Source organism: Rhincodon typus, chromosome 8 (assembly GCF_021869965.1).
Source record: "Rhincodon typus isolate 14 chromosome 8, sRhiTyp1.1, whole genome shotgun sequence".
Classification (NCBI taxonomy): Eukaryota; Metazoa; Chordata; class Chondrichthyes; order Orectolobiformes; family Rhincodontidae; genus Rhincodon; species Rhincodon typus.
The window spans coordinates 76,548,779-76,573,758 of record NC_063339.1 but is presented as its reverse complement, the minus strand read 5'-3'; the positions used below and the strand labels follow the sequence as shown (position 1 = coordinate 76,573,758).

The 24,980-nt window shown below is 41.4% G+C and overlaps 1 protein-coding gene across 1 annotated transcript in view; it reads right to left on the bottom strand.

Moving 5' to 3' along the window:
• The window catches only part of LOC109912708 (regulator of microtubule dynamics protein 3), a 50,828-nt gene that overhangs the window by 12,546 nt on the left and 13,302 nt on the right, over positions 1–24,980 (bottom strand). The window contains exons 4-6 of the mRNA XM_048600361.1: positions 20,078–20,273; positions 18,056–18,158; positions 1,265–1,325 (exon numbers count right to left, since the gene is read on the bottom strand). Of these exons, the coding sequence (XP_048456318.1) occupies positions 1,265–1,325; positions 18,056–18,158; positions 20,078–20,273 (360 nt within the window). The remainder of the gene's footprint in view (positions 1–1,264; positions 1,326–18,055; positions 18,159–20,077; positions 20,274–24,980) is intronic.

The window sequence follows — 24,980 nt, the reverse complement described above, 5'->3', positions numbered from 1 at the left end:
ATCACCATTGTCCAGAAACTGAACTGGACCAGCTATTTAAATACTGTGGTTACACAGCAGGTCAGCAGCTAGGAACTTTGCAGCAGGCAACTCACCTCCCGACTTCCCAATGCTGTCCTCCACTTATAAAAGATAAAAGTCAGGAGTGTGATTGAACACACACCACTTGTCTGATGGACGCAACTCCATCAAAACTCACGAAACCTGACAATATTTAGGACAAAACAGTCCATTTGACTGGCCATTCCTTCATTGTCATGCAGTGGCAGCAATGTGTACCATCTACAAGATACAATGCACTAACTTGCCCAGGCTCTTCTGACAGCACATTCAAACCTGTAATTACCCTTCAAGCCACACAACATCACGACTTGGAACTATATCACAATTTCTTCACTGTTGCTGGGTCAACATTCTGGAACTCCTTTCCTAAGAGCATCGTGTATACAACTACTGCCCTAGAACTGCAGCAGTTCAAGGAGGTAGCTCACTGCCATCGTCAAGACCTAGCCAACAATGCCTAAATTCCATGAAATAATTAAATGTAATTGATAGAGAACAATAGTCACAGCATTCAATATGTATCCCAGTGTATTTTCAATACCTTAAAAAAATGCTTATAATTCAGAGTTGCCTTCTAACAGATGAAAAGAATAATGTCTCTATAGGTCCTCTCAGCAACTGACCAGCAACTAGTCTGAGCTGAATACATCTTTCCAGCTGTTCGTTATAAATGTCAGCTTTTTAAAAGCTGAGGCAAAGTAATTCAAAGATGCATTGCTTTCTAGATTTGTACTCCTTTTGTATTTAAGTAAATGGGCTAAGAGTGGGAAAGGGGAGCTGAAGATAATATAATTAATACAGTCTTATCCTACTGTAAAATAATTCCTCAAAAATACATATTTATGCTGGATGAAACCACTATTTGAATTATCCAGAGAATTAGTAGCCATATTAAATAAATCTCTTGCAATAAATCAAAGCATACACTCTATACACTGGTGGAAAACCAACTGCTGTCACCCAGTTCCCAGTTGAGAGAAACTTGCTATATCCATGGAATCTGAAATTTGGCACATTGGCATCAGGAAACTGTGGTGCTAAATGGTATCAATACCATAGATTATATTGTGTCTTTTGCAAAACAGCACGAATGCAGCTGCATCCTAAACTGGCACAGATCCACATATTAGAGAATGATTCATGAATGTTGAACACGCCATTGAATATTCTTTCTCCCCAGTGCAGTGAGATAAGTACATACCACTTGTGGCACTCTGCATTTGAATTGTCTTTCTGAAGACCAGCTTCTGCTTCTTCTTTCCCTGAGAGACAAAAATAAGATGGCAGACATTTATTAGAAGATTAACAGCACATCAGCCGACTCACCATTCACAAATTAATTTAAACACCTGGTGTATGGCTGCTTCCAATACTGGACCATACGCATTACTGATCAAATGTCAACAAGAACAAATTGTTATTATTTTGTTAATAAAGGCTTCCTTTGTTTTCAATCTCATTGTTGCCAAATCATTGATGAATTAAGGCTGAGCAAAATGGCAAGGTTAAAATGAAGCCGATACTGACCTCCAAAACAACCTAATATTTGGTGACATCTGTGCTGCTTTAGAAAGTTTTAATTCATCAACTAGTTTGTCCTCTTGTACAAAGCAAGTGCATTATTGTGCACTGGGAATTACCCTCAAATTAAAATTTATCAACACATTCTACGCGTTTCTTTTTTTAAATTGACACTTTTGAGGAGGGAAGAGTTGTTCCAGACAATGGGTTGCAGGGTTTTGTGCAGGGAGTTAAATTTCCTAAAAGTATACTGGAGTCAGGGTTCCAAGAACTTACAGCCACTTCCCTGATTTTGCTGGGGCAGGGTTGAAGGTGACTGGAGAAGTCAATTGGATGTGTCAGTAAGTACTTTAAAGAAAATATTCTGGAATACTAGGCATCCATTTCCTGACCTATCAACAATTTGCTAGGTTCAGTGAAGTGATTGCTTGAGGTGGAAAGAGGTTCTTCAGTCAAACTGACCAGCTGAGAAGACTTTGAGCATTGAAACTTAAGGGCTCCAACCATAAGCAGGTAGCAGCCTGCTTTTCAAAGCTCTTCATCTCTCATAATCCTATCAATATCTGACAGGCTTCTCATCAGGTACCCTCATCTGTCTAGCATGTCACTCAGCTTCAGCTACACTTCTCTGCAGTCAGCTGTCACCGTGGCATGGGAGCAACGTATGCAAGTGCATATGTACCCTTGATGAGAGGCAAGCGAAGTAAAAATACCAACAACAGTACCAGCTGCAGTAGCAATAACAACTGCTGCTTCATGCTCCTCCACTGGGCATAGAGAACAGAACACAGAGATTCAACTGGAAGAAGGCAAATCCCCAAATGCAGGGCATGCCACATCCTTGGAAAAGAGGCCTCAGGTGACTCTGGTTCTCACCGCAGGTCACTGTTGACATCTGCAGCCTCTTGAACAAGACATCTTTCCCAGTGCAGGTGATGCGTATGCACTGGTAGTGGTCCATAAGGTGCCTATCAATGGAAGCCAAGCAACGTGGGTTTTCTAGTAGCCATGAAAATAGCAGCATTTTCTGGAGACAAAGAGCAGGTGAAATTGTGTTCTCCTCCAATGGCAAAATTTACATTGCTGAATATGGTAATGTACATACAGAATCTGACAGGAAAGACAGTGATTCAGTCCATTTTGCTTGTGTCAGCTCTATGAAAGCGGTATTCAGTTAATCCCACTTCTCTGCTCTTACTCCACCAAAAAAAGGTTTTCCATTTTAAATATGTATTGAATTTGTTTTTATTTATGAATCTGCATCCATCATATTTTCAGGCGGTTCATGCCTGAACATGTCGATGCAGTGTGGAGCTGGAGGAACACAGCAGATCAGGCAACATTAGAGGGGTAGGAGAGTCAACATTTCAGGCCTAGACCCTTCATCAGGACTGGGAAGGGGGAAAGGAGCTGGGAAATAAATAGAGGGAAGAAGGGTGGAGCTGGGGGGAGGTAGGTGGAATGCGATAGGTGGATGCAGGTAGAGGTAGTGGGAATTGGTCAGTGGGAAGGGTGCGGCAGGTAGGTGGGGAAGGAGGTGGACAGGTAGTGTCAAGTCAAAGTGACGCGGATGAGATGGAGGGTTGGACATGGGATGAAGCCGGGGGTGGGGAGATTTTGAAACTGGTGAATTCTGTGTTCAGGCTATCGGGCTGTAGGCTTTTCTTCCAGTTTGCATGTGGCATCATTGTGGCACTGGAGGAGGCCCAGAATAAACATGTCACCCAGTGAGTGGAAGGGGGAGTTAAAATAGTTGGTGACCGGAAGGAGTTATTGATTATAGCATACGGAGCGCAGGTCCGGAGCACAGGGGGTGGGGTTTGAAGGCAGAAGTGCGAGAAATGCAAGAGATGAAGTTAAGGGCATTTTCAATCAACGGAGGGGAGAGTTTGCGGTCCTTGAAGTAGTGGAACGCTCCATCTTGGGAGCAGATGCAGCGAAGGCAGAGGAATTAGGAGTAAGGGATTGCATTCTTGCAGGAGGGTGGGTGAGAGGAGGTATAGTCCAGGTAGTTATGGGAGTTGGTGTTTGAAATAGATGTCAGTACTGAGACAGTTACTGAATATGGAGACAAAGGGGTCCAGGAAGGGGAGGGAGGTAGTGGAGATGGTCCAGGTGAATTTGAGGTTGGAGTGAAAAGGTGTTAGTAAAGTTGAAGAACTGTTCAAGCTCCTCATGGGAGCACGAGGCTGTGCAGATACAGTCTTTGATGTCGCGGAGGAAGAGATAAGAGATGGTGACTGTGTAACACCGGAAGAGGGACTGTTCGATGTACCCTACGAAGAACAGGCATAGCTCGGACCCATAAGAGTGCCCATAGCCACCCCTCTGGTTTGCAGGAACTGGGGGGAGTTAAAGGAAAAGTTGTTGAGGGTAAGGACAAGTTCCGTTTAGCGGATGAGGGTGTCGGTGGAGGGGAACTGGTTGGGCCTGCGGGAGAGGAAGAATCAGAGGGCTTTTAGGCCATTTGCATGAGGGATACAAGTGTACAGGGACTGGATGTCCATGGTGAAGATGGTTTTAGAGGCCAGGGAATTGCAAGTTCTGGAGGTGGTGGAGGTAGTGGGTAGTGTCCCGTACGTAGATGGGGAGTCCCTGGACCGGGAGGAAAAGACAGAGTCAAGGTACGCAGAGATGAGTTCAGTGGGGCAGGAGCAGGCAGAGACAATGGGTCGACTGGGACATTCAGGTTTGTGGATTTTGGGGAAGGAGATAGAACCAGGCGGTTCAGGGTTTTGGAACAATGAGCTCAGAGGCTGTGAGTGGGAGGTCACCTAAGGTGATAAGGTTATGGATAGTCTGAGAGACTGTGGTCTAGTGATCAGGGGTGGGGTCATAATCGAGGGGGCAGTAGGGGGAGGTGTCAGAGAGTCGGCGCATGGTCTCCGTGATGTAAAGGTCAGTGCGCCATACTACTACTGCACCCCTCACACCCTTATCCACAGGTTTGATGGTGAGAGGTTGGAGTGAGTGAGAAGGGAGGAGAGGTTGAGGCAATTGATGTCGCGACAGCAGTTGGAGATGAAGAGGTTGAGGGAGAGTAGGGGGCCATGGGGTGGTGTCCAGGAGGATGAGGTTTGTTAGAGGCAGGAGAAGGGATTGGCAGAGTGTGGGTTAGACTCCCCGTCAAAGAAATAGGTGCGGAGGCGGAGGGGAAAAAGAAAAGAAGAGTTCAACATCCAGTGAACGGAATTCATCGATGTGTGGGCGAAGGGGAATGAAGGTGAATCTTTTGCGGAGGACTGACCATTTGGCCTCAGTCAGGGGGGAGGTGTGGAGGGGGGGAGGGATGGTGAATACCCGGCAGGGCTTAGATTGGGGCTAGGTGTAGAGCTGGAGCTGGGAGTGGGGGTGGAGACCGTCTTGGGAGTGGGTGTGTATATGGGGGTGGTCATGTAGGTGGAAGTGAAAGTAACACTGTCATTGGCGGAAGTGACAGTGGCAGCGTACATGACATCATTGGTGTCAGCAGCGGCAACAGCGACGTGGTCAGCAACGGCAGAAGAGATGTAGTCAGCAGCAGCAGAGGCCGAGACGACCGCATGGTTAATGGCACCGGGCAAATTCAGAGGGAGGTCCTAGATAAGGTTGGGGTCTGGGAGGAGGTCGGTGTTTGGTGGTAAGCACAAGCAAGTTTGGTCTACTTACGGTCCTTGATTTCTGTAGGGCAGAGAAAAAGCATTGGTTGAGGGTGTGGATCCAGTGCAGAATGAAAAACAAAAAAAAGAGGTCCCTTGCAGGCCTGGGAGAGAAAGGCTCTGAGCTGGGGTAGGGCTGACTGAAGTGCAAGAAGATGCTGGCGTATCTGAGGAGCATGCAGCTGAGGATCAGTAGAGAAAACAGTTTTTAGAGGCTCTGGATGTACTGTAGGTTGCGGTTGTCGTGGTTTGGGCCAAATTGCGATGGCTTGAACATCGTTTGGAGTCCATTGAGGATGATCTGGCTGTGAACGCGCGTACTGAGAAAGGAAGATGTGGCCATAGTAGCAGGTTTGTTTTAGTATGTGGTCAAAGAACTTCAGGGCAGAGCTACCCATGCCTGAACATAATTCACAGCATAAAAAATGTCTCCACTATATTGTATAGTGTTTAGACATGATCTAAAACAAGGCAGTTCAACTGATTGGTACTCTATCCACCACCTTAAACATTCACTCCCTCCAGCATTGCTACAAATTGGCTTCAGAATGTACCATCTATAAAGATGTACTGCAGCAACTCATCATCGTTAACGAAATTGACCAAATCATTGACCTCTAGCACCTAGAAATGTAGGGCAGTAAATGTATTCAAGCATCACAACCTTCTCAACTGCTTAACACACTGCCTTGACTTTGAAATTTGTGTTCTTGTTGGATTAAAAACCTGAAGCTCCGTACCTGTTGTAGAAGGGTTTTAGAACACGAGCAACATTGTGATGATGTTGCTAAGCTGGTGCTCACTCGGCATAATTAGAACAGTGTGGGTGGAGTTAGAAAAAAGGAGCAAAACATATGGAGACTTGGGCAGAAGCCTGATATCTAGCATTGTGAACATTAGAAACAAGTGCAGAAAAGCATAAGATGGTAGAGGTTATGGAATAGTTCCTCAGTGAGGCAACAGTAAAATTACAGTTTGGTAGATATCTCAGAATACTATGAATTAAGTATTCGGACTTAATTTGTGATAGTGTTATAAAGAAGAGCAACGTAAAAGCCAGTTTTTGACTATGTCTTCTCTTCAACCAGTCTGACTTGAACCAAAACTCAAGTGTAGCTATAAAACTACTCAACAAAAGATGACAGTAGTGATGGGATCCACTGCCCAGAAAATCATGGCAGTAGTGAAGTTCAAGAAGAAGACATGAAGTCATTTGAAGAGAAGAACTCAACAAATCACATTTTTAAAACATCAATAGTTTTAAGACCACTAACAGCCTGAAAAGCCACAGAGTTAAACAACTGCTAAGAAAATATCTCTGAACAGTAAACTCTTAAAGAGATATATCATAAAACAACTTTAAGTCCGAGCAGAAGTCTTTTATAGCTAATAATAGGGAAAACAAGCTTTCTTTAAAAAAAAATACAGAGAGCCCTAAATTTTCATTGAGCACCCATGAAAAAAAGGCTGTTTATCATATACCCAATCAGATTTGAGTCCTTAAACAAAAAGGAAAGTAACAAAAACAGAAGCTGCTGGAAAAGCTCGGCAGGTCTGGCAGCATCCGTGAAGAAAAAAAATCAGTTAACGTTTCAGATCCGGTGACCCTTCCTCAGAACTAATGGTAGCTGGAAAAATGTCGGTTTATATGCAGAAAATAGGGAGGGAGAAATGTTAGAATAGAGCCCGAAGAAAGATGATCTGGCTGCGCACGCACATACTGAGAAAGGAGATGCTTCACAGATGCTGCCAGATCTGCTGAGCTTTTCCAGCAACTTCTGCTTCTATTCCTGATTTACAGCATTTGCAGTTCTTTTGGTTTTTGAAAAGGAAAGTAAATTTGTTCCCACATGTAAAACTATGCTGGGAAATAGATCTACTTCTTCAAAGATTAAATTAACAGTGTTCAAATGATTTATTTGACATAGTTTAATATTAAAGTTCAGAAAATTCTTCAGAAACAGGTGTTATGGACCAGATCAAACTCCCTCAAAATATATTAAGAAGATAGGGTCCAGACCCTAACTTTTTCTTATTTTAAAGGTAAGTGTAAGGCATTACTTTTCAGATGCAATTCAATTGGTCAAACTACTCAATATTAAGCAAAACACACTTTATTTTTATATTACAGTTAAAATACCAACAAAAGTAAATATAAAAATTGGCTTAACTGTAAATCTAACGAAATACTAACCAAAATAATAGATGTATTAACTACTAGTAATTAACTGTTCCAATATAGTAGCATCCCATAAATAACACCTACCAAAGACAAATTCAGTAAAAGAGATTGCCTCACATGCAATTCCAGCAGCAGGAAGAGAATCCCATCTGTTAGCATTAACAGACAGAAGCATTAGAGCTTCCACCTCCAACTTCAAAACCCCAATAACTGCTACTGAAAGCTAAACTAAAATTCCAGTTCTGTCGGAGCTTGATGCCACCCATTCAGGCCGGTTCAATTGCTCAATTCTTTAAAGAAAAACCCAAAGCCTCACAAGCTGTTTACTTTATTGGCTTTGGAGCAGACCACTCGCTGCCTCGGTCTCAACCTCTTGTCAAAAAAACCAAAATACACCTCTTAAAGCCAAAGTATCGTCACACAGACTTTAAGTAAATCGACTGATTAAAAAAAAAGAAAAATTCTTTCTTAGAATTTGAAATTTCAGAACCCTAACAGGGAAGTTAGTTAAACCAACCTAAGTAAAGGTTGAAGTGAGCAATGAACGTTTCATAAATTTTAATTGCTGAAGGAAAATAATTCAGAGATAAATGAAATAGAACATGAATCTGATCACGTAGCATTGAATTTGGCATGAAAATACCTCAGACTCAGAAAAAGGCATAAAACGACATCATGGCAGCCATCTTTGATAAATCAAAAACATCATGAAATCTTATTGTGCCTTTGTGAGAAAGTTTCTAGCCTTCACCTATAGGGATATCTCCATTCATCTCTATGGACGTGTCACATTGGTAAAAGGGAAAGAAAATTTTGTATTGAAAACAGCATTTAGAACAGTAGAAAATTTAGCAAGTTTCAGTTTTAGAACAACAACAAAGATTCAACAACAACTTTAAGAACAGAGATAATTATGACAGAAACGTCACAGATCTCTTAGATAAATCAGTCACTGGACTTCCTTAATTAAAAGAAATACATAGTCTAGAATGTTGTTCAAGCAGCATTTATGTGAGAGGCGTGGATAGTAGAAGTATTTTTCCTGAGGGTGGAAATATCAAATACAAGGAGCATAGGTTTAAGGTGAGGGGGCAAAGTCGAAAGGCAATGTGTGAGGCCAAGTGTCCTTTTTTACACTGAGAGTGGTAGGTGCCTGAAACGTGCTACCAGAGGATGAAGTAGAAACAGATACGATAGCAATGTTTAACATGCATTTAGACAAACAAGAGGAGACAGGGGAGAGAGGGATATGGACCTCATAAGAGGCATATGGGATCTATTTGGAATGGCATTACCATTGGCACAGACATGGTGGGCCGAAGGGCCTGATTCTGTGCTGTTCTGTCTATATGGGAAATTATGGATTAACAAGAGCACTCTTTTCTCAGAATTAGCAGCATCATCCAACCAGGGATGTTAATGGCTGAGAAGAAACAACCAACTTAAACATACATTCCTAAAATTATATCAATGCAAAGACCCTTCAGCAATCATTGCTGATCTAACAGAAACCAGAGAAAAAGAAAGCTCACCAATATTAGCTCAAGAGTTTCTACACTTAATCATAGATTTTCCTGACCCACCTATTGACATAGATGAAACAAATCATAGGAATCATTGGAACAATGGTAGTGATAAAGGAAAAAATGTACAATAAATGTTGTAATTAATAATACAAATAATTACAGAATGCATACAAATGTTAATCGATGTTTATGAATAATATTTGGAGTTGGGTGTTGTAGAAAGTCGTCAGGACACTGGAGCAACCATGTGATGATGTCACAGGTCTCCCCTTTCACTGAGCATAAATAGCAGTGATAATGCAGTTAAGAAAAAGAATGAGACAACAAGTTTAGTCATGTGCATGTTGGAACCACATGCAGAGAAGTTTGTGGAGGAGACTGGCTAGCATTAGATGGCAGAGTTTATAGAATAGTTTTCAAATAACAGTAAGATTAGGGCCTTCTCTGAAAACAATGGAATGTAGTAATTAGTCATAAAATGTAATAAACAGTGTTTATAAAGAAGCCCAAGCCTGAAGATAGGTCTTCACTTTGCCTTCTCCTCAACCAGTCTGACTTGAACCAAACTTACGGATGCGGGCAAAAAGCCGCTCAAGAAAATATGACACACAGTACTATAGGGGTATTTCCATTTCAAGAAATTTGGCTCACTATCATCTTTTCAAGAACAATTAATGATGAGCAGTAAATGACAACACTGCCAATCACAAACATACTGTGAATAAATAGATTTAAAACCTACTGATTTACCACCTACTCCTTAAAATAATACCCGGAATTTCCAAAGAATCACAAGTTTGGGAGCCCATGCAGGTGGCCTTTAAAAATTCATAGTCCTGGAGGTCACTTCCAGGAGAGAATCAAATTTTCAGTCGACTTTTAGGGGGAGGTCTTCACTTCCAAATAACTGCCCCCAAGTAACTTGTTAAAGGGCTTGTCTAAAACAGATTGAGATCTTGAATAATTTTTCTCAGTAACAGTGTTGTCCATATCAGTCCACAGCTGCTATGTTTGTTTCCCAGCTTGGGCAGGTTGATTTGCACAAAGTTAAGTTCAAGTGGGGGGTCCAATAACCACTATCAGTCTCAACCATGGCCACATGCAATTGCATTTCACCTTAAGCACCAGCCCAAGTCAATCAGATGCAACACCAAAACAGTGCTGCCTGCTGCTGCCAGTAACACAATGCAGAAAGCTCCTGTATCAGCATCTCTCATTGGGTGCTTAGCCTGGCTTCTGATCAAAGAGACAATTTGCGTTTGATTGTATTGTAAGAGTGGTAGAACTCAGGTATAGAATCATAATCTGAAATTAACCTGGATTTTAAGTCTCAAGCTCTAATGAAAATAATTTTATTCTTATGCTCCTACATTCCCAAAATAGAGTAGAATAAGTGTCCATGTTTAAATGTGGATATTTAAAGATAACATAGATGGCTACATCCCTAATAATTTTTACTAATTTTAATAATAATTACTGCATGTAATACAAGTTCTGGTCCTGTGATTATCTGTTTGATCATTAACATGTCCAGTTTTTTGATTCAGCATTCAGAGATGAAAGGAAATTTTTTTTCAATTATTCATTTTCCAATCAGAACCTTCACATGTGCAAATACGTGTGCCAGGAGGGTCACAAAATTAATACAATATTTGAGTAGCAATTTGAACAGAAATTTAATCTGCTATTAAATTGTAATAGTTTAAATCATTTCATAGATCTTCCTGTACAAGTCAACCGGGTAAAAAAGATAATTCGAATATTCTTGCCCCAAGGGCTATGATTTTGCAAGTACATGGTGCATAAGCCAATCCCTACTTTTTAGTCATGACATGCCATACTCACAGTTGTAGTCAGCCTCAATATTCTGCTTCGCAAGTACACTGTTTTAACTTACTACTTGATGCACAAAATTGCAACACCACCTATACTGCTTTCTCTAAGGTAAGTCCATACAGAGCTGTTGCGCAGTGAGAAAGATGAAGCAAAATGAGACTCCCAACAAAAGAAAAATACTGTGAATCTGGTTTCAAGCTAAAACATAACACCTGCTAGCTTTTCAAATAATGTAGTGAAGATCTGGAACGAGAATGCAAGGACGAATCCACCTTGAACAAAATACCCAAGACCACGTGAACAGAGGCCAGTCACTGACCGGGTTGAGAAGCATGCACTGGATGGATTCTCAAAAATTGTTGAATGCAACTTTTTCAGCCTCTAAAGATGGTAGTGGCAGAATCCCTCATAATATTTAAGAATTATTTTGATATACACTTGACCCGTAGACTTGAATGCCTTGGCATTACAAGTGCTGGAAAATGGAATTAAAATTGTTATATGCTTGTGTTTGATCAGTGCAGACTCAATCAGCCGAAGGGCCTTTTCCTATGCTATAGATCTATGATTCTAATGCTTTTATCATCAGAAATGTAATGCATGTTTACGGACTAAAGAGGACAAAATAAAATGCTGAGTCCAGCAAAGATTTCAGAACAGCAGCTTGTTGGTGTTGCTGCTATGGAGACTAAGATGTCTAGCATTGTGCCATAAGACCAAGATCAACCAGAAACTATCAAAAGACCTCAAAGCCAAAACTACTAGTTGAATGACTCATCCTCAGGCAGTGGCAAAATACATGCATCTATAATGCATCATCTGAAACCTGGATGAAATGTTCCTATATCTGAATAATGCCAAGTCACTGAACTGTGGAGATGAAACGTTTGAGAACAGGTCTTGTGCAAAATGTAAGACATGAGACAACATGATTCATGGTGATATTAGCCTGCTTGGACAACAAAATTAAATATAATTTTCAAATGTAAACCCATGCTGAAAATCATGTTGCCTGTAGCAGATTTTTTGGATGCCCATGTTTGGGGGATAAGAATGGTTTGAATTCATGGATCAGTAACGTGTAGAATATGCACCTCACTAATGCAGCTCGTGACCACAGCTTTATAAAATGTGTTGCGATCAAGTAGTACCTGAGAAGAAATAAAAACTGCATTGCAATATACATCAGGGTACAATGTCTTTTCAACATGCCATTCAAGTATCATATTCATACTGAATTGAATAGATGGATGGCTGATGGAAGAAAGACCATTATTAAGACTGAAAGAAGCATGCTGAACTGGTTGACATTTTGTGTCGTTACATCATTAAACCCTGGGACACTATTTGTATGCTAAGTGTCACCAAATCATTCAAAAACATCTAATTCAATGCAAGGAGAGAAATGTGGTTAGTGGCATGATGATTTTCAAACTGAAAGCAACACATCTGATACAGAGTGGGACATTCACAAGGATTCCATAGCCACAGTGACTCAAAATGAATTAAATGAGGAGGAATTTCTTCTGCCAAAGGGTGGCAAATCTGTGGAACTCATTTACGCGGAAGGCTGTGGAGGTAACATTGAGTGTATTTAAGACAGAGGTAGATAGGTTCTTGATTAGTAAGGGGATTAAGGACTACAGGGACAAGGTAGGAGAATGACGTTGAGAAACATATCAGCCACAATCGAAATGGTACAGCAGATTCAATGGGCTGAAAGGCCTATTATGCTCCAGTATCTTATGGTCTTATAGAATTAGACAAACTCTATGCATTGAACACCAAAGACAATGAACTTGAAATGTTTTAAAAAGACATAGTCTTACCACTGGACTTTAACCTGTCTAGTTAAATATTTATACAGCTAAATTATTCAATAAACTATGTCACAGCAAATTACCAGCAACATCTGTTTTTGTTCCACATTACATTAGGGTTTGTTTAGGAATAGCTTCTTATTCACTCACTGAGGACACCATTTAATCATGTTCCTGCATCACAAATGATAGTTCTCTCACCCACTTCAATCATTCTCAGTCCTTCCCTTTGTTTCATTGAAGAAAAATTGGCCCATCCCTGGACTGATGTCTCCGCAGCACCCAAACTGACCTAACTGTAATCTCTGGATTCACTACACTTGGCCTGCAGATTCTGAAAAGCCCAATCCCCAGCGCAAGGGCATGGATGCTGGACTCTGCTAGAACTAAACGCCTGACTGACCGTAGCAAACCCTGGACAGTAACCGGACAATTCCTTGGACTATGGTGGCATTTCCTGACCATAGTCCCTCTTGATCCCACTAAGGACAGGTCTCCTTTTATTTCCAGATTTGGACATTTAGTTAAAGCACATACATTGCGTTTGCCACACAAGCTGCCGGCACAAGACTTGTTCCGAGAACAAGGATGAAAGGTGGAGATGGATAGTGTTCATGGAACATGCAGGATTATTGTGGTGAAGACAGAATTGGATAAGGACTGGAGAAGCAAAAATTGGCACAGTCTAGTTTCTTGAGGAAGAAGAGAATCTGATGCAACAGAGAAATGAGGTGCATTAAGCTAATAATGAGAGGAAAATGCATGGAAATAAAGTAGTCATCACTCATTAGTGAGATTCTTAACTCACCATTTAAACCTCAGAAGGGAAAATAGGAAATTTATTCTTGACATCAACATGCTAATTCTTTCACTTGCACCATATTTTCTAACACATCTTACCATTGCCCACACTGCTTATGGGAGTAAACAATTCTGCCACGTTGTGAACTTGCTACAACTTAACTGCGCTGATAATCAAGTCCCATTGTTCCACAGGCCATTAGTAACTATTAGTCACAAGGATCAATCCAAGGACCTCAATTATGTAGCATCTATATTAATTACTTGGAAGAGGGGGCAGAGTATTTATATATTGTGAACAGCTGCGGTCCAAGCACTGATCCCTACAATATCCCGCTAGTCACTTGGAAAAAGGCCTCTTTATTCCTACGTTATTTCTTGGCTGTGAACCAGTTCTCTATCCATTGTCAGTACAAAACATTGAATGTTTTCAAGGAGATAGATATAGTTCATAGGGCTCAAAGATTCAAAGGTTGAAAGCAGAAACAAGGTACTAAGTGGGATGATCAGCCATGATCATATTGATTGGCGGAGCAGGCTTGAAGGGCCAAATGGACTACTTCTGTTCCTATTTTCTGTTTCTATGAAAAACATGCATTTATCATGTCAGAAACTAAATAAGGACCAAAAGAACTGTGGATGCTGAAAATTAGAAACAAAAACAGGAACAGAGCATTTGAGGAAGGATCACTGGACCTAAAACATTAACTCTGATTTCATTCCACAGATGCTGCCAGACCTGCTGAGCTTCTCCAGCAATTTCTGTTTTTATTATTTATCACCTCAGGTCTGGTAGGATATGTGAAGAGTAGATGTTGCCACACCTGCTGAGTTTCTGTGGGATAATGGCTACATTGATCAGATCATTTATTATTAAGGGCTCTTGCTCTATAGTGGTAATGTTCGTAACTCTGGGCCAAGAGACCAGGTTCAAACCACACCTGCTCCAGAGATGTGGAACAGGTTGATTAGAAAATATTTTCAGGCAAGGACTGGAATTTAGTATGCTAGTTTTAGGGCTTTAATTTGGAATTCTGTATTGGATTATATACCCTGCTCATAAAATCATGGACATATTATAGAACAAGTGGGATGCCATCTGACCCACCAAGAGACTGTTAGCTCTTTCTATTCACACACCGTAACCCCATATTCCTGAATCTTCAAGTACTCACTCAACCTCTTCTGTAAGCCATGACTGAATCAACGTCCACTACACTCTCCAGCACTGCAATCCACTACTCTCTACTCAAGGAAGACGTTTTTTCTTCCATCATCATTGCTTCTCTTGTCAATCATCTTAAATCGGTGTCCTCTGATTTCAAACCTTCCATCCTGGGAACAGTTTCTCTCTCACTACGGGTTAGGTCCCTCATTAGTCTATACAGCTTGATTAGATCCCTCCCCTCCACTCTAGAGCAAGCCTAGCTTCTCCAAACTCCCTCAGCTACGAAGTTCTTACATAGAACCATTCTTGTAAACCTCCTCTGAATCCTCCATAAACCCTTTGCATCCTTCCTACATCACTTTCTTCAGATGTATTTACAGCCATTTATCTTGCACGCACTTAGGCTTGTCAGAGTACGATTTCTCCAGTTAAGCAGTAATTTTAACATTTTGAAGAAAAGTTCACATGATGGCTGATTTTGTTAAGACAATATGTAGTTGACCCAGAAGGACCACAAACATCTATTTTCAGTTAAGACAGACAAGTTGCAACAGGTAGTCAGTTAGCCAGCAACATGTATTGCTAATTTTCACAGCTCAGAACCACTTAGGAGAGTTAGGCTTGGTCAATTGTCTCCACTTCAGCCAAAAAAGGTGTAGAGACAGTTTTTACTATTATTTCCAATTATGTCAAAGCTGGAGGAATGACAGAATATTTAACATTACATAAAATTCCTTCTGGATAAGGCAGTTTCAAATAGAAGATCCACTCACCCTGGTACCAGGTTCTACTAACATTAATAACACAACAAACAAGTATTTGAATTTAAGTATAATTGCTGGAAAAACAAGATTTTTTGCAAAAGCCGTAAGGAATATTTTTTTGAACTACTGGTTAGTCCTTAGTTTAAGGATTTTGACAAATAGTTTCAACTGGCAGAAGGGTCCATAAATTAGGGTCACCCGAAACTCTGCTGCTGGTGTCTTAACTTACACCATATCCTGTTTCCCTCTCACTTTGGTTCTCACTGATCTATACTAGCTCCCATTCAAGCACTGTCTTGATTTTAAATTTCTCATCTTTGTTTTCAAATCCTTCTCAGTGTCTATTATCTCTTCTAGTCCCACAACCATTCAAGAGATCTGTGCTCCTCTAATTCTAGCCTCTTGTGTGTTCACAATCACAACTGCTCACCATTGGTGGCTGAGCCTTCAGCTGCGTAAGCATAAAGCTATGGAATTCTCGCCATACACTTTGAAGGTCACTTTCCTTCTTAAAACCTACAGGAGGTTCTGCTATAACGTGTGTTCCAGCAACGTGAATTGGCTATAACACGACTGACGAATACGGGAATGCTATTTCTAAAACACGAACTTGTGTTGGATATAATGCGATTTCATCAGCACACAGAAGAGTACATGTCAACATCACATGATCGTCTTGCGGGCTTTGCCCGGAGCATGTGCAATGTCATCCTCATCCAGGATAATGCACCAAACCATCCTCCCACCATTGGTGAGCATTCGGTCAACATCAAAATGCTATTTCTACACCCCCCAAGCACAACCTCTCTCCTTCAACCCATGGACCAGGGTGCAATAAGAGCTTTTAAAGCTTATTATTTAAAGTGCACATTTAAGAGGCTGATTGCAGCCACCGAGGCGGATAAGACCAGTGTTCTTCAATTTTGGAAGAGCTTTAACATCAAGAATGGACTCCATTTACACGGCTCACTGCCAACAAAAAGACTTCATACCCCAGTAATGATCTCCTTCAACCTCTTCCATCAGGCAGAAGATACGGAAGCCTGAATGCATAAGCAGGCTCAGGAACAGCTTCCTCCCGCCTGTTACCAGACTGATGAATGGACTCTCTAGCCTCAAATAGTGATTGATCTTGCTAACGCTGATCTCGCCTAGTGCACACCCTGTGCAATGTAACCTGAATGCCTCAGTCTTTTTGATCTGTACTTCTTTTGCTTACTACGATCTGCTTGTACCGCTTGTAAACAAAGTTTTTCACTGTATTTTGGTACGCGTGACAACAAATAAAACCAATTAATTAAAAACAGAACACAATTGATATTATCGTGGAGGCCGGGGTGATGTCAGCAAGGGCTGCTCGCATGCAGTTTGATGGAAACTTCTCCCAGATTTTTTTCAAGATTTTAAAACCTTTGATCCATCAGAGGAGCTCCCAAGAATCAAAGAATGTTGTGTTGATGTTGCAAATCAATTTGAACTTGAAGAAGTGGAGAGTGAGAGTCAGTCCCACTGTAAAGACTTCTCTACAGCTGATCTACAACAACTTGACCCATAGGTGGAAGTGGAAGCTGGAGATGAAGTAGAAGTCCAGGATGCAGCATCACGAGTACTTTCTACTTCTGTTTTGTCTTGTATCCGGAGGGAAACTGAGAAGCAGCTGGAGCTCTTAGAGGTCAGTGATTACAATGCAGAATGCAGCAGGGTAGCAGTTTACGGAATAAGATCTTATTTGGCACCTTATGAATAGCTTCTTCATGAAAGAAAAAGGGCAAAGCAGCAAAAACTGGATGTCTTTTTTAAGCCACACCACAAGAAACAGTCAGAAGACAATGAAACACAGCCATCCATTTCTGGATTAACTATTTTTCGCCCTAACCACAACTGCACCTGAAGAGGACGACGACGACGATGATGATGATGATGACGATGACGACGACGACCCTCAGCCCCTGCATTAACAACAGAGCAACCTCAAAACCTCCTCCCCCATCAAGTCATCTTGATTTTTTTTCAAGGTAACATGTTAAATTTACTTTTATTTCATTATTAGATATGAATTTAAACATTTATTCAAACCATGCTGTCCTTTGTGTTAGGCTTTTGAGTGATTTTGAATTTTTTTTTTGGTGGTCTTCCCCTAACCCCACTTTTCCCATAGGCCCCATTACTTCTATAGCACGATTTTCTATAATGCAACGTTGTGCAGGAATGCAACCATCACCTTATAGCAGAATTCCCTGTATTGCTTTGACAAAACTTTCGCTGGTTCATACTTTGTTTACAATGCTCCTGTAAAGCAGCGCTCATTACATTAAAGGAACAACATAGATAAAAGTTGTTGTTGGCTCAAAACATCAAACAAAAATAATCTCAAGGCAAATATATTAGCAAATTCCAGATCAACAAATTCAAATGTTTAAAGTTTTGATCAACGCATGTCAGAATGGATAATTACTGCAGCAAATTGATTGAAATAACAGATGTAACAGTATCATACCCATATATGTCTTAGGATGACGTATTATCATTACCTCAGTGCTTCCTCAAAGCTACAGCACAACTTCTGTCCTAGAGTTGTCGACCCTTTGCTGAGTTCACAGTCCCACCTCGTCCATTTGGTAACTCTCCTTACCCAGTAAATTATTCAATGACTTAGTACATTAATCAGCCAAGTAACAGTAAGAAGCTACATTGAATGTATTCTAATGCACAAATTTCAGCAAAGAACTGGCTTACCCTTAACCAAAAAGGACTTCTTCTCAATTTGGTCTTTCGACATCTCCACCAGATCGCAATACGCACGAGCCAGTCGCCAGCAGAACTCAGGCTTCGAATGATACTGTAAATAAAAAAAAGGATACATATGGATCTGTATACTGTATGTCATTAATTGATAGTTAATGGCCAAACAACTGATGACTGTCCTGTGGACTGACAAAAATTAATAGGTCTGGGCTTTGACATTTAGCAAGTAAATAATAATAGCAGGGTAAAACATAATCAATGTAAAGGAGGTGCTTGGTTGAAATAAATCATCTGAACAACCTTAAGCAACTCTTCAGCTGAAACAGGAATTCTACTGACAAAATAAAAAAGCATATTTGACTACTTTTCAAAGTGTTGTAATCAGATCAGTAAGCATGTTTTCTTTTTGCAAGTGTGAATTAATTACTTTATTCAAATGATACTCTCTACATAAATCCATGCTCAATGCATATCAATGCAATGAATACAACACATGTGATTGGTTTAATGCTAATATATTATGCATAATATTATTAGATGCAATAGAACAGATTGTTGGGAGTCAATTACTAATGTAGCCATGTAGTCATACAATAAAACAGTGGAATGTCAAACATTGCAAGAACTGAATTGCTGCCTCCCACCAGTACAGTTTTTCAAATGTTGGAAACCCAAAATAAAAGCAATGACAGGGGATAGCTATCCCACACCCTACTCAAGGAACAGCCTGATATTTGTTATCAGGGAACCACAGCTTACTGACAGTGACCCAGACTCCACCAAACCATCCCTGGCTATGTCCTATCTCACTAGCAGAAGAACTCGAGAAATGTGGAAGCACACATTTCTGGGAGTCCTCAACATTGATTCCAGACCCCATAAAGTCTCACATCAGTTTGCATATGGAGGAAAACCTCCTGTTGATTAACAGCTATTGCCACCCCTTGGCTGATGAATCAGGTCTCCTCCATGGTGAACATCACTTTGAGAAAGTACCAAATATGGCACCAGGCCTCCTATATTCACATGCAAATCATTTATATAAATGACGAAAAGCAGTGGATCCAGCACTGATCCCCGTGGCACATCACAGGGCTCCAGTCCCAAAAACATCCCTCCACTATCACCTGAGATAGCAGGAACTGCAGATGCTGGAGAATCTGAGATAACAAGGTGCAGACCTGGATGAACACAACAAGCCAAGCAGCATCAGAGGAGCAGGAAGGCTGACGTTTCGGGCCTAGACCTAGATCTTTTCTGAAGAAGGGTCTAGGCCCAAAACGTCAGCCTCCTGCTCCTCTGATGCTGCTTGGCCTGCTGTGTTCATCCAGCTCTGCACCTTGTTATCTCCACTATCACCTTCTGTCTTCTATCTAATTGGCTAGCTCTGCCTGGATCCAACGTGATCTAATCTTACTAACCAGTCCACAATGCGGAATCCTGTCAAACACTTTACTGAAGTGCATATAGACAACGTCTACCAGTCTGACTTCATCAATCTTCTTTGTCGCCTCTTCAAAAAAACTCAATTAAGAAATCACACCTTTTCCCATGCGCAAAGCCATGCTACTATCCCTAACTAGTCCTTGTGTTTCCAAATGCAATTAAACCCAGTTCCTTAGAATCCCCTCCAGTCCACCACTGACAAGACTCAGCATGAGGTAGTTGGTAGATTGTAAGATTATAGTCATAGAGTCACACAGCATGGAAACAGACCCTTTGGTCCAACCTGTCTGTGCCAACCAGGTTTCCCATACTATACTAGCCCCATTTGTGTACTTTATAACAGCATTTGCTCAATTGCCTGCTGGGGCAGTTGAACGATAGGAATTTGAAAAAACAAACAAACAAACAAACAAACAAACAAACAAACAAACAATCTACTGAGACACTGATTAAAACCAGGGAAGTCTACAAATTATAATGTTCCATCTTTCTGGTCAAGGAAGGAGAAGATGAGATTGAGTAGTAGGCAATGTCAAACAAAGTGAAAATATCTCAAAAGGTGCTTACCTTGGTTTTCTTATCCAAGAGCAACTTAAATCCCTTTGCTTTGTCTTCATCTGTACCATCATGCAACTTGTCTGCTGTACATAGAAATTGATTGAATTCATCCAAGTTATGAAATGAGTTGCACATGGGATCTGTTGCATTTGAATTTGCTGCTTCTTCACGGTCATTATCTGACTCTGCATTAGCTGTGGTATATCTGGAGAAATATTAGAGAAAATAAAATTGGAGTATCATGGAGAAAAATCTGAAGACAAATTACTTCACTTAACACCACTTGTTAAGTTCTCACTTTGTTTGTGCCACGACTGCTGACTAAGATGCTTTCATCACACCATCTAAAAACTAGATTTAATCATAGAGTCTCATAGAGGGCTTTGGCTATTGAATCTACACTGCTTAAAAGTAAGCACTTAATATTCTAATCCCATTTTCCAGCACTTGGCCCACAGCCTTATGCCATGGCCCATAGTCTTGTATGCCTTCTACCTGTATAGTAGAACAACATGACAAATCTGTAAAACACTGCCATGAGCACTGGGTTTGGAAACACAGGCAATTTTGAGCATAAATAATACTCAAACTCAAACTCAAAAACCAGGGAATTTAGGAGCTTGTCAGAGATTCTATTGTAAGTTAGAAAGCTAGCATTAAAAAACAAAATATTAAAAATCTGAATAACTGAGAAAGAAGGTACATGGTGAATTTTGTGTATCTTGGAGATAACGATATTCCAATGTTACCCTTGACTTCAAAAGCAAAGGTCACAGATTTGGGAGGCAATGCTGAAGAAGAGTGTGTAAACACTGGGAATTGAGCTAAGTGTGGAAGTTTAGGGAAGTGGAAGAGGGAGGCATTGCTGTGTCTTGTTCCAGGCATTTTTATAAGGGGCTGCCTTGGGGTCGGGTGCTGCTGGTTAGACCTAAGTGAGCCTAGCTGAATACCTGGCTTTGTTGAGGAGTGCAAGCAGCAACTGGGCAATGGTAAGGTAATATCTTTATTGTTTCTCTTGGTCCACTAGTTGTTAAAGGTGTAGAGATGGCAGTCAGTGCAGTGTAGTTCCTCCTGTCAGACGTGGGAGGAGATCAGGAGCAGTCGGATGGCCCTGGCAACTATGTTTGAGGGAACGTGTCTGGCTGCAGCTCCTCTGAGACCACATGGATCAGTTGGGAGCAGCATTTGGAAGCACTAAGGAGCAAACAGGAAGGAGAGTGCGTGATAGATAGTAGCTTCATGGAGGTGGTCACACTGCTAGTACAGTCAAGTAGATGGGTGATGGCCAGGAGAGGAAGGGAAGTCGTGCAGGAGTCTCCTGTGGCTGTCCCCCTCTCATTTCTGCCACCATGAATGAGATTCCAGGATGCAGTGTTGGTGCTAAAGTCAAGGACATCTCAGTGCGGTTGCAGCGAGTTCTCAAAGGGGAGAGCGAGCAGCTGGAGGTCATTTGTACTGACGACATAGGTAGAAAAAGAAATGAGGTTCTGCAGAATATAAGGAGTAGGCAGGAGGTTAAAAAGCAGGACTGCAAGGGTAGTAATCTCTGGATTACTCCCAGTGCCACATGCTAGTGACAGTAGAACGAGAAGGACAGGGCAAATTAATATTTGTCTGAGGAGCTGGTGCAGGGGGCAGGGATTCAGAGTTCTGAATCATTGGGACTCTTCTGGGGCAGAAGTGACCTATACAAAAGGGATGGGTCGCACCTGAACTGGAGGGGGACCAACATTCTAGTGGGGAGATTTGCTAGAAATACTTGGATGGTTCAAAACTAGTCTGACAATGGGGTGGGACCCAAAGCAGTAGTGAGAGAAGGTTAAGGCTGGTACAGGGGTTAAGGAGAGCAAGTTAAATAGACAAGGCAGGCATGAGCAAGACAGAGAATGAGGGAATACTGATGAATTAAAATGCATTTGGTTCAATGCAAGAGGCCTGACAGGTAAGGCTGATGAACTCAGGGCATGGATGGGAACACGGGATTGGATTTTCATAGCTATAACAGAAATATGGCCAAGGGAGGGACAGGACGGGCAGCTCAATGTTCCAGGGTACAGATACTACAGGAAGAATAGAGGATGCGGCAAAAGAGGAGAGCACTGGTGCTTTTGATAGGGAAAACATCATGGCAGTACTTAGAGAGAATATTGCTGGGGCATCGTCCAGTGAAGCTATATGGGTGGAACTGAGAAATAAGAAGCGGGTGACCACTTTGATGTAATTATACTATAGCTCCCCCTCAAACGTCAGCGGGAAATTGAAGAGCTAATATGTAGGGAAATTGCAGATAGCTGTAAGAATAAAAGGGCTGTAACAGTAGGAGAGTTTAATTTCCAAACATGGACTGGGACAACCATAGTGTTAAGGGCTGGAATGGGGAGGAATTTGTTAAGTGTGATTGAGAAAGCTCTCTCAATCAACATGTAGATGGCCCTACTAGAAAAGGGGCAAAATTCAACCTCCTCTTGGGAAATAAGGCAGGGCAAGTGATTCAGGTGTTAGTGGGAGACCACTTTGGGACCAGTGACCATAATTCTATAAGTTTTTAAATAATTATGGAAAAGAATAGACCTGGTCCATGAGTTAAAGTTCTAAATTAGGGCAAGGCTAATTTTGATGGTATTAGACTGGAACTTTCAAAAGTTGACTGGGGAAAGCTGTTCGCAGGTAAGGGAACATCTGACAAGTGGGAGGCTTTCAAAAGCGGCATAACAAGAGTTTAAGAACAGCATGTTCCTATTGGTGTGAAGGGCAAGGCTGGAAGGAGTACGGAACACTGAATAACAAGAGATATTGAGGCTCGAGTCAAGAAAAGGAAGACAGGTGCAGACAGCTGGGATCAAGTGAATCCCTGGAGGAGTATAGGGGGTGCAGTGCACTTAAGAGGGAAATCAGCAGGGGAAAAAGGGGACATAAGATATCTTTGGCAGATAAGGTTAAGGAAAATCAAGAGATTCTACAAATACATTAAGGACAAAAAGAGTAACTAGGGAGAGAGTAGGGCCCCTTAAAGATCAACTAGGCCATCTATGTGTGGAACCACAGGAGATGGGCAAGACCCAAAACGAATATATCACGTCAGTATTTACTATGGAGAAAGACATGGAAGCTAGGGAACTTGGAAAATAGATAATGATATCTTGAAGAGTTGATGTTAGAGAAGATGGTGCTGGAGGTCTTAAACGCATAAAAGTGGATAAATCTCCAGGACCTGATCAAGTGTATCCCAGGATATTGTGGCAAGCTAGGGAAGAAATTGTGAGGCCCTGAGCAGAGTTATTTGTATTTTCAATGAGTAAATTATTTGAAAAAGCTGCAAGGAAAAGCCAGGGAACTATAAGCTAGTGGGCCTGAGATGAGTGGTGGATACGTTGTTGGAGGGGATTCTGAGGGACAGGATTTGCATGCATTTGGAGACACAAGGACTGATTAGGGATAGTCAGCATGGCTTTGTATGTGGGTAATCGTGTGTCAAAATCTTGAATGAGTTTTTGAGGACATGACCTGGAGTATTTTTTTTTCCCTTTATTCATTATGAGATGTGGGCATGGCTGGCAGCATTTATTGCCCATCCCTAATTGCCTGGAGGGCAGTTAAAAGTCAATCACATTGCTGAGAGTCTGGAGTCACATGTAGTCCAGGCCAGGTAATGACAGCAGTTTCCTTCCCTACAAGACGTTAGTGAGCCAGATGAGTTTTTCCGACAATCAACAATGGTCATCTTTAGATTCTTAATTCCAGATTTTTTTTTTGAATTCAAATTCCACCATCTGCCATGGTGGGACTCGTACCAAAGTCCCCAGAATGTTTTCTAGGTCTCTGGATTAACAGACTAGTGATAATACAACTAGGCCAATTCCTCCCCATAGATGTATAGATGAAGCAGGCGGTAGATGTTGTCTACATGGACGTTAGCAAGGCCTTTGACGAGGCTCCACATGGTAGACTAATTAGTGAAGCTACATCACACAAGATTCAGACAGTGCTTGCTAATTGGATACAAATTTAGAGACAGAGGTTGGTGGTGGTGGAAGGTTGTTTTCTGGACTGAAGCCTGTGGCCAGCGAAGTTCCACAGGGATCAGTGCTGGGTCCGTTGTTGCTTGTTATTTGTATCAATGATTCGGAAGAAAAAATAGGAAGCATGGTTAGTAAGTTTGCAGATGACACCAAAATTAATGGTAGAGTGGACAGTGAAGAAGGTTATTTAAGAGTACAAAGGGATCCTGATCAGATGGGCCAATGGGCTAAGGAGTGGCAGGTAGAATTTAATTTAGATAAATGCAAAACATTTTGATAAGATGAACAAGGGCAGGACTTACACAGTTAATGGTAGGACTCTGGGGAGTGTTGTCGAACAGAGAGACCTAGGTGTGCAGATACACAGTTCCTCGAAAGTGGCATCACAGGCGGACAGGGTGGTGAAGACAACATTTGTGAAGAAGACATTTGGCACGCTTACCTTCATTGGTCAGAGCACTGATTACAGGAGTTGGGATACCAAATTACAGTTGTACAACACGTTGGTAAGGCCACATTTGGAGTACTGCATACAATTCTGGTCATTCTGCTATAGGAAGTGTGTTATTAAAATGGACGTTACTGAGACTGAAGGGTTTTAGTTATAGGAGAGGCTGGATAGGCTAGGACACCTTTTTTTCCCTGGAGCGTAGGAGGCTGAGGAGTGACCTTATAGAGGCTTTTTCCCAGGGTAGGGGAGTCCAAATCTAGAGGGCAGAAGTTTAAGGTGAGAGGGCAAAGATTTAAAAGGACCAGAGGGGCAATATTTTCACACAGATGATTGCACACATATGGAATGAGTTGCCAAAGGAAGCAGTAGAGATGCGTATAATTATAACATTTAAAAGACATTTGGACAGATACATAGGGAAGATGGTATGATAAGGCGAAGG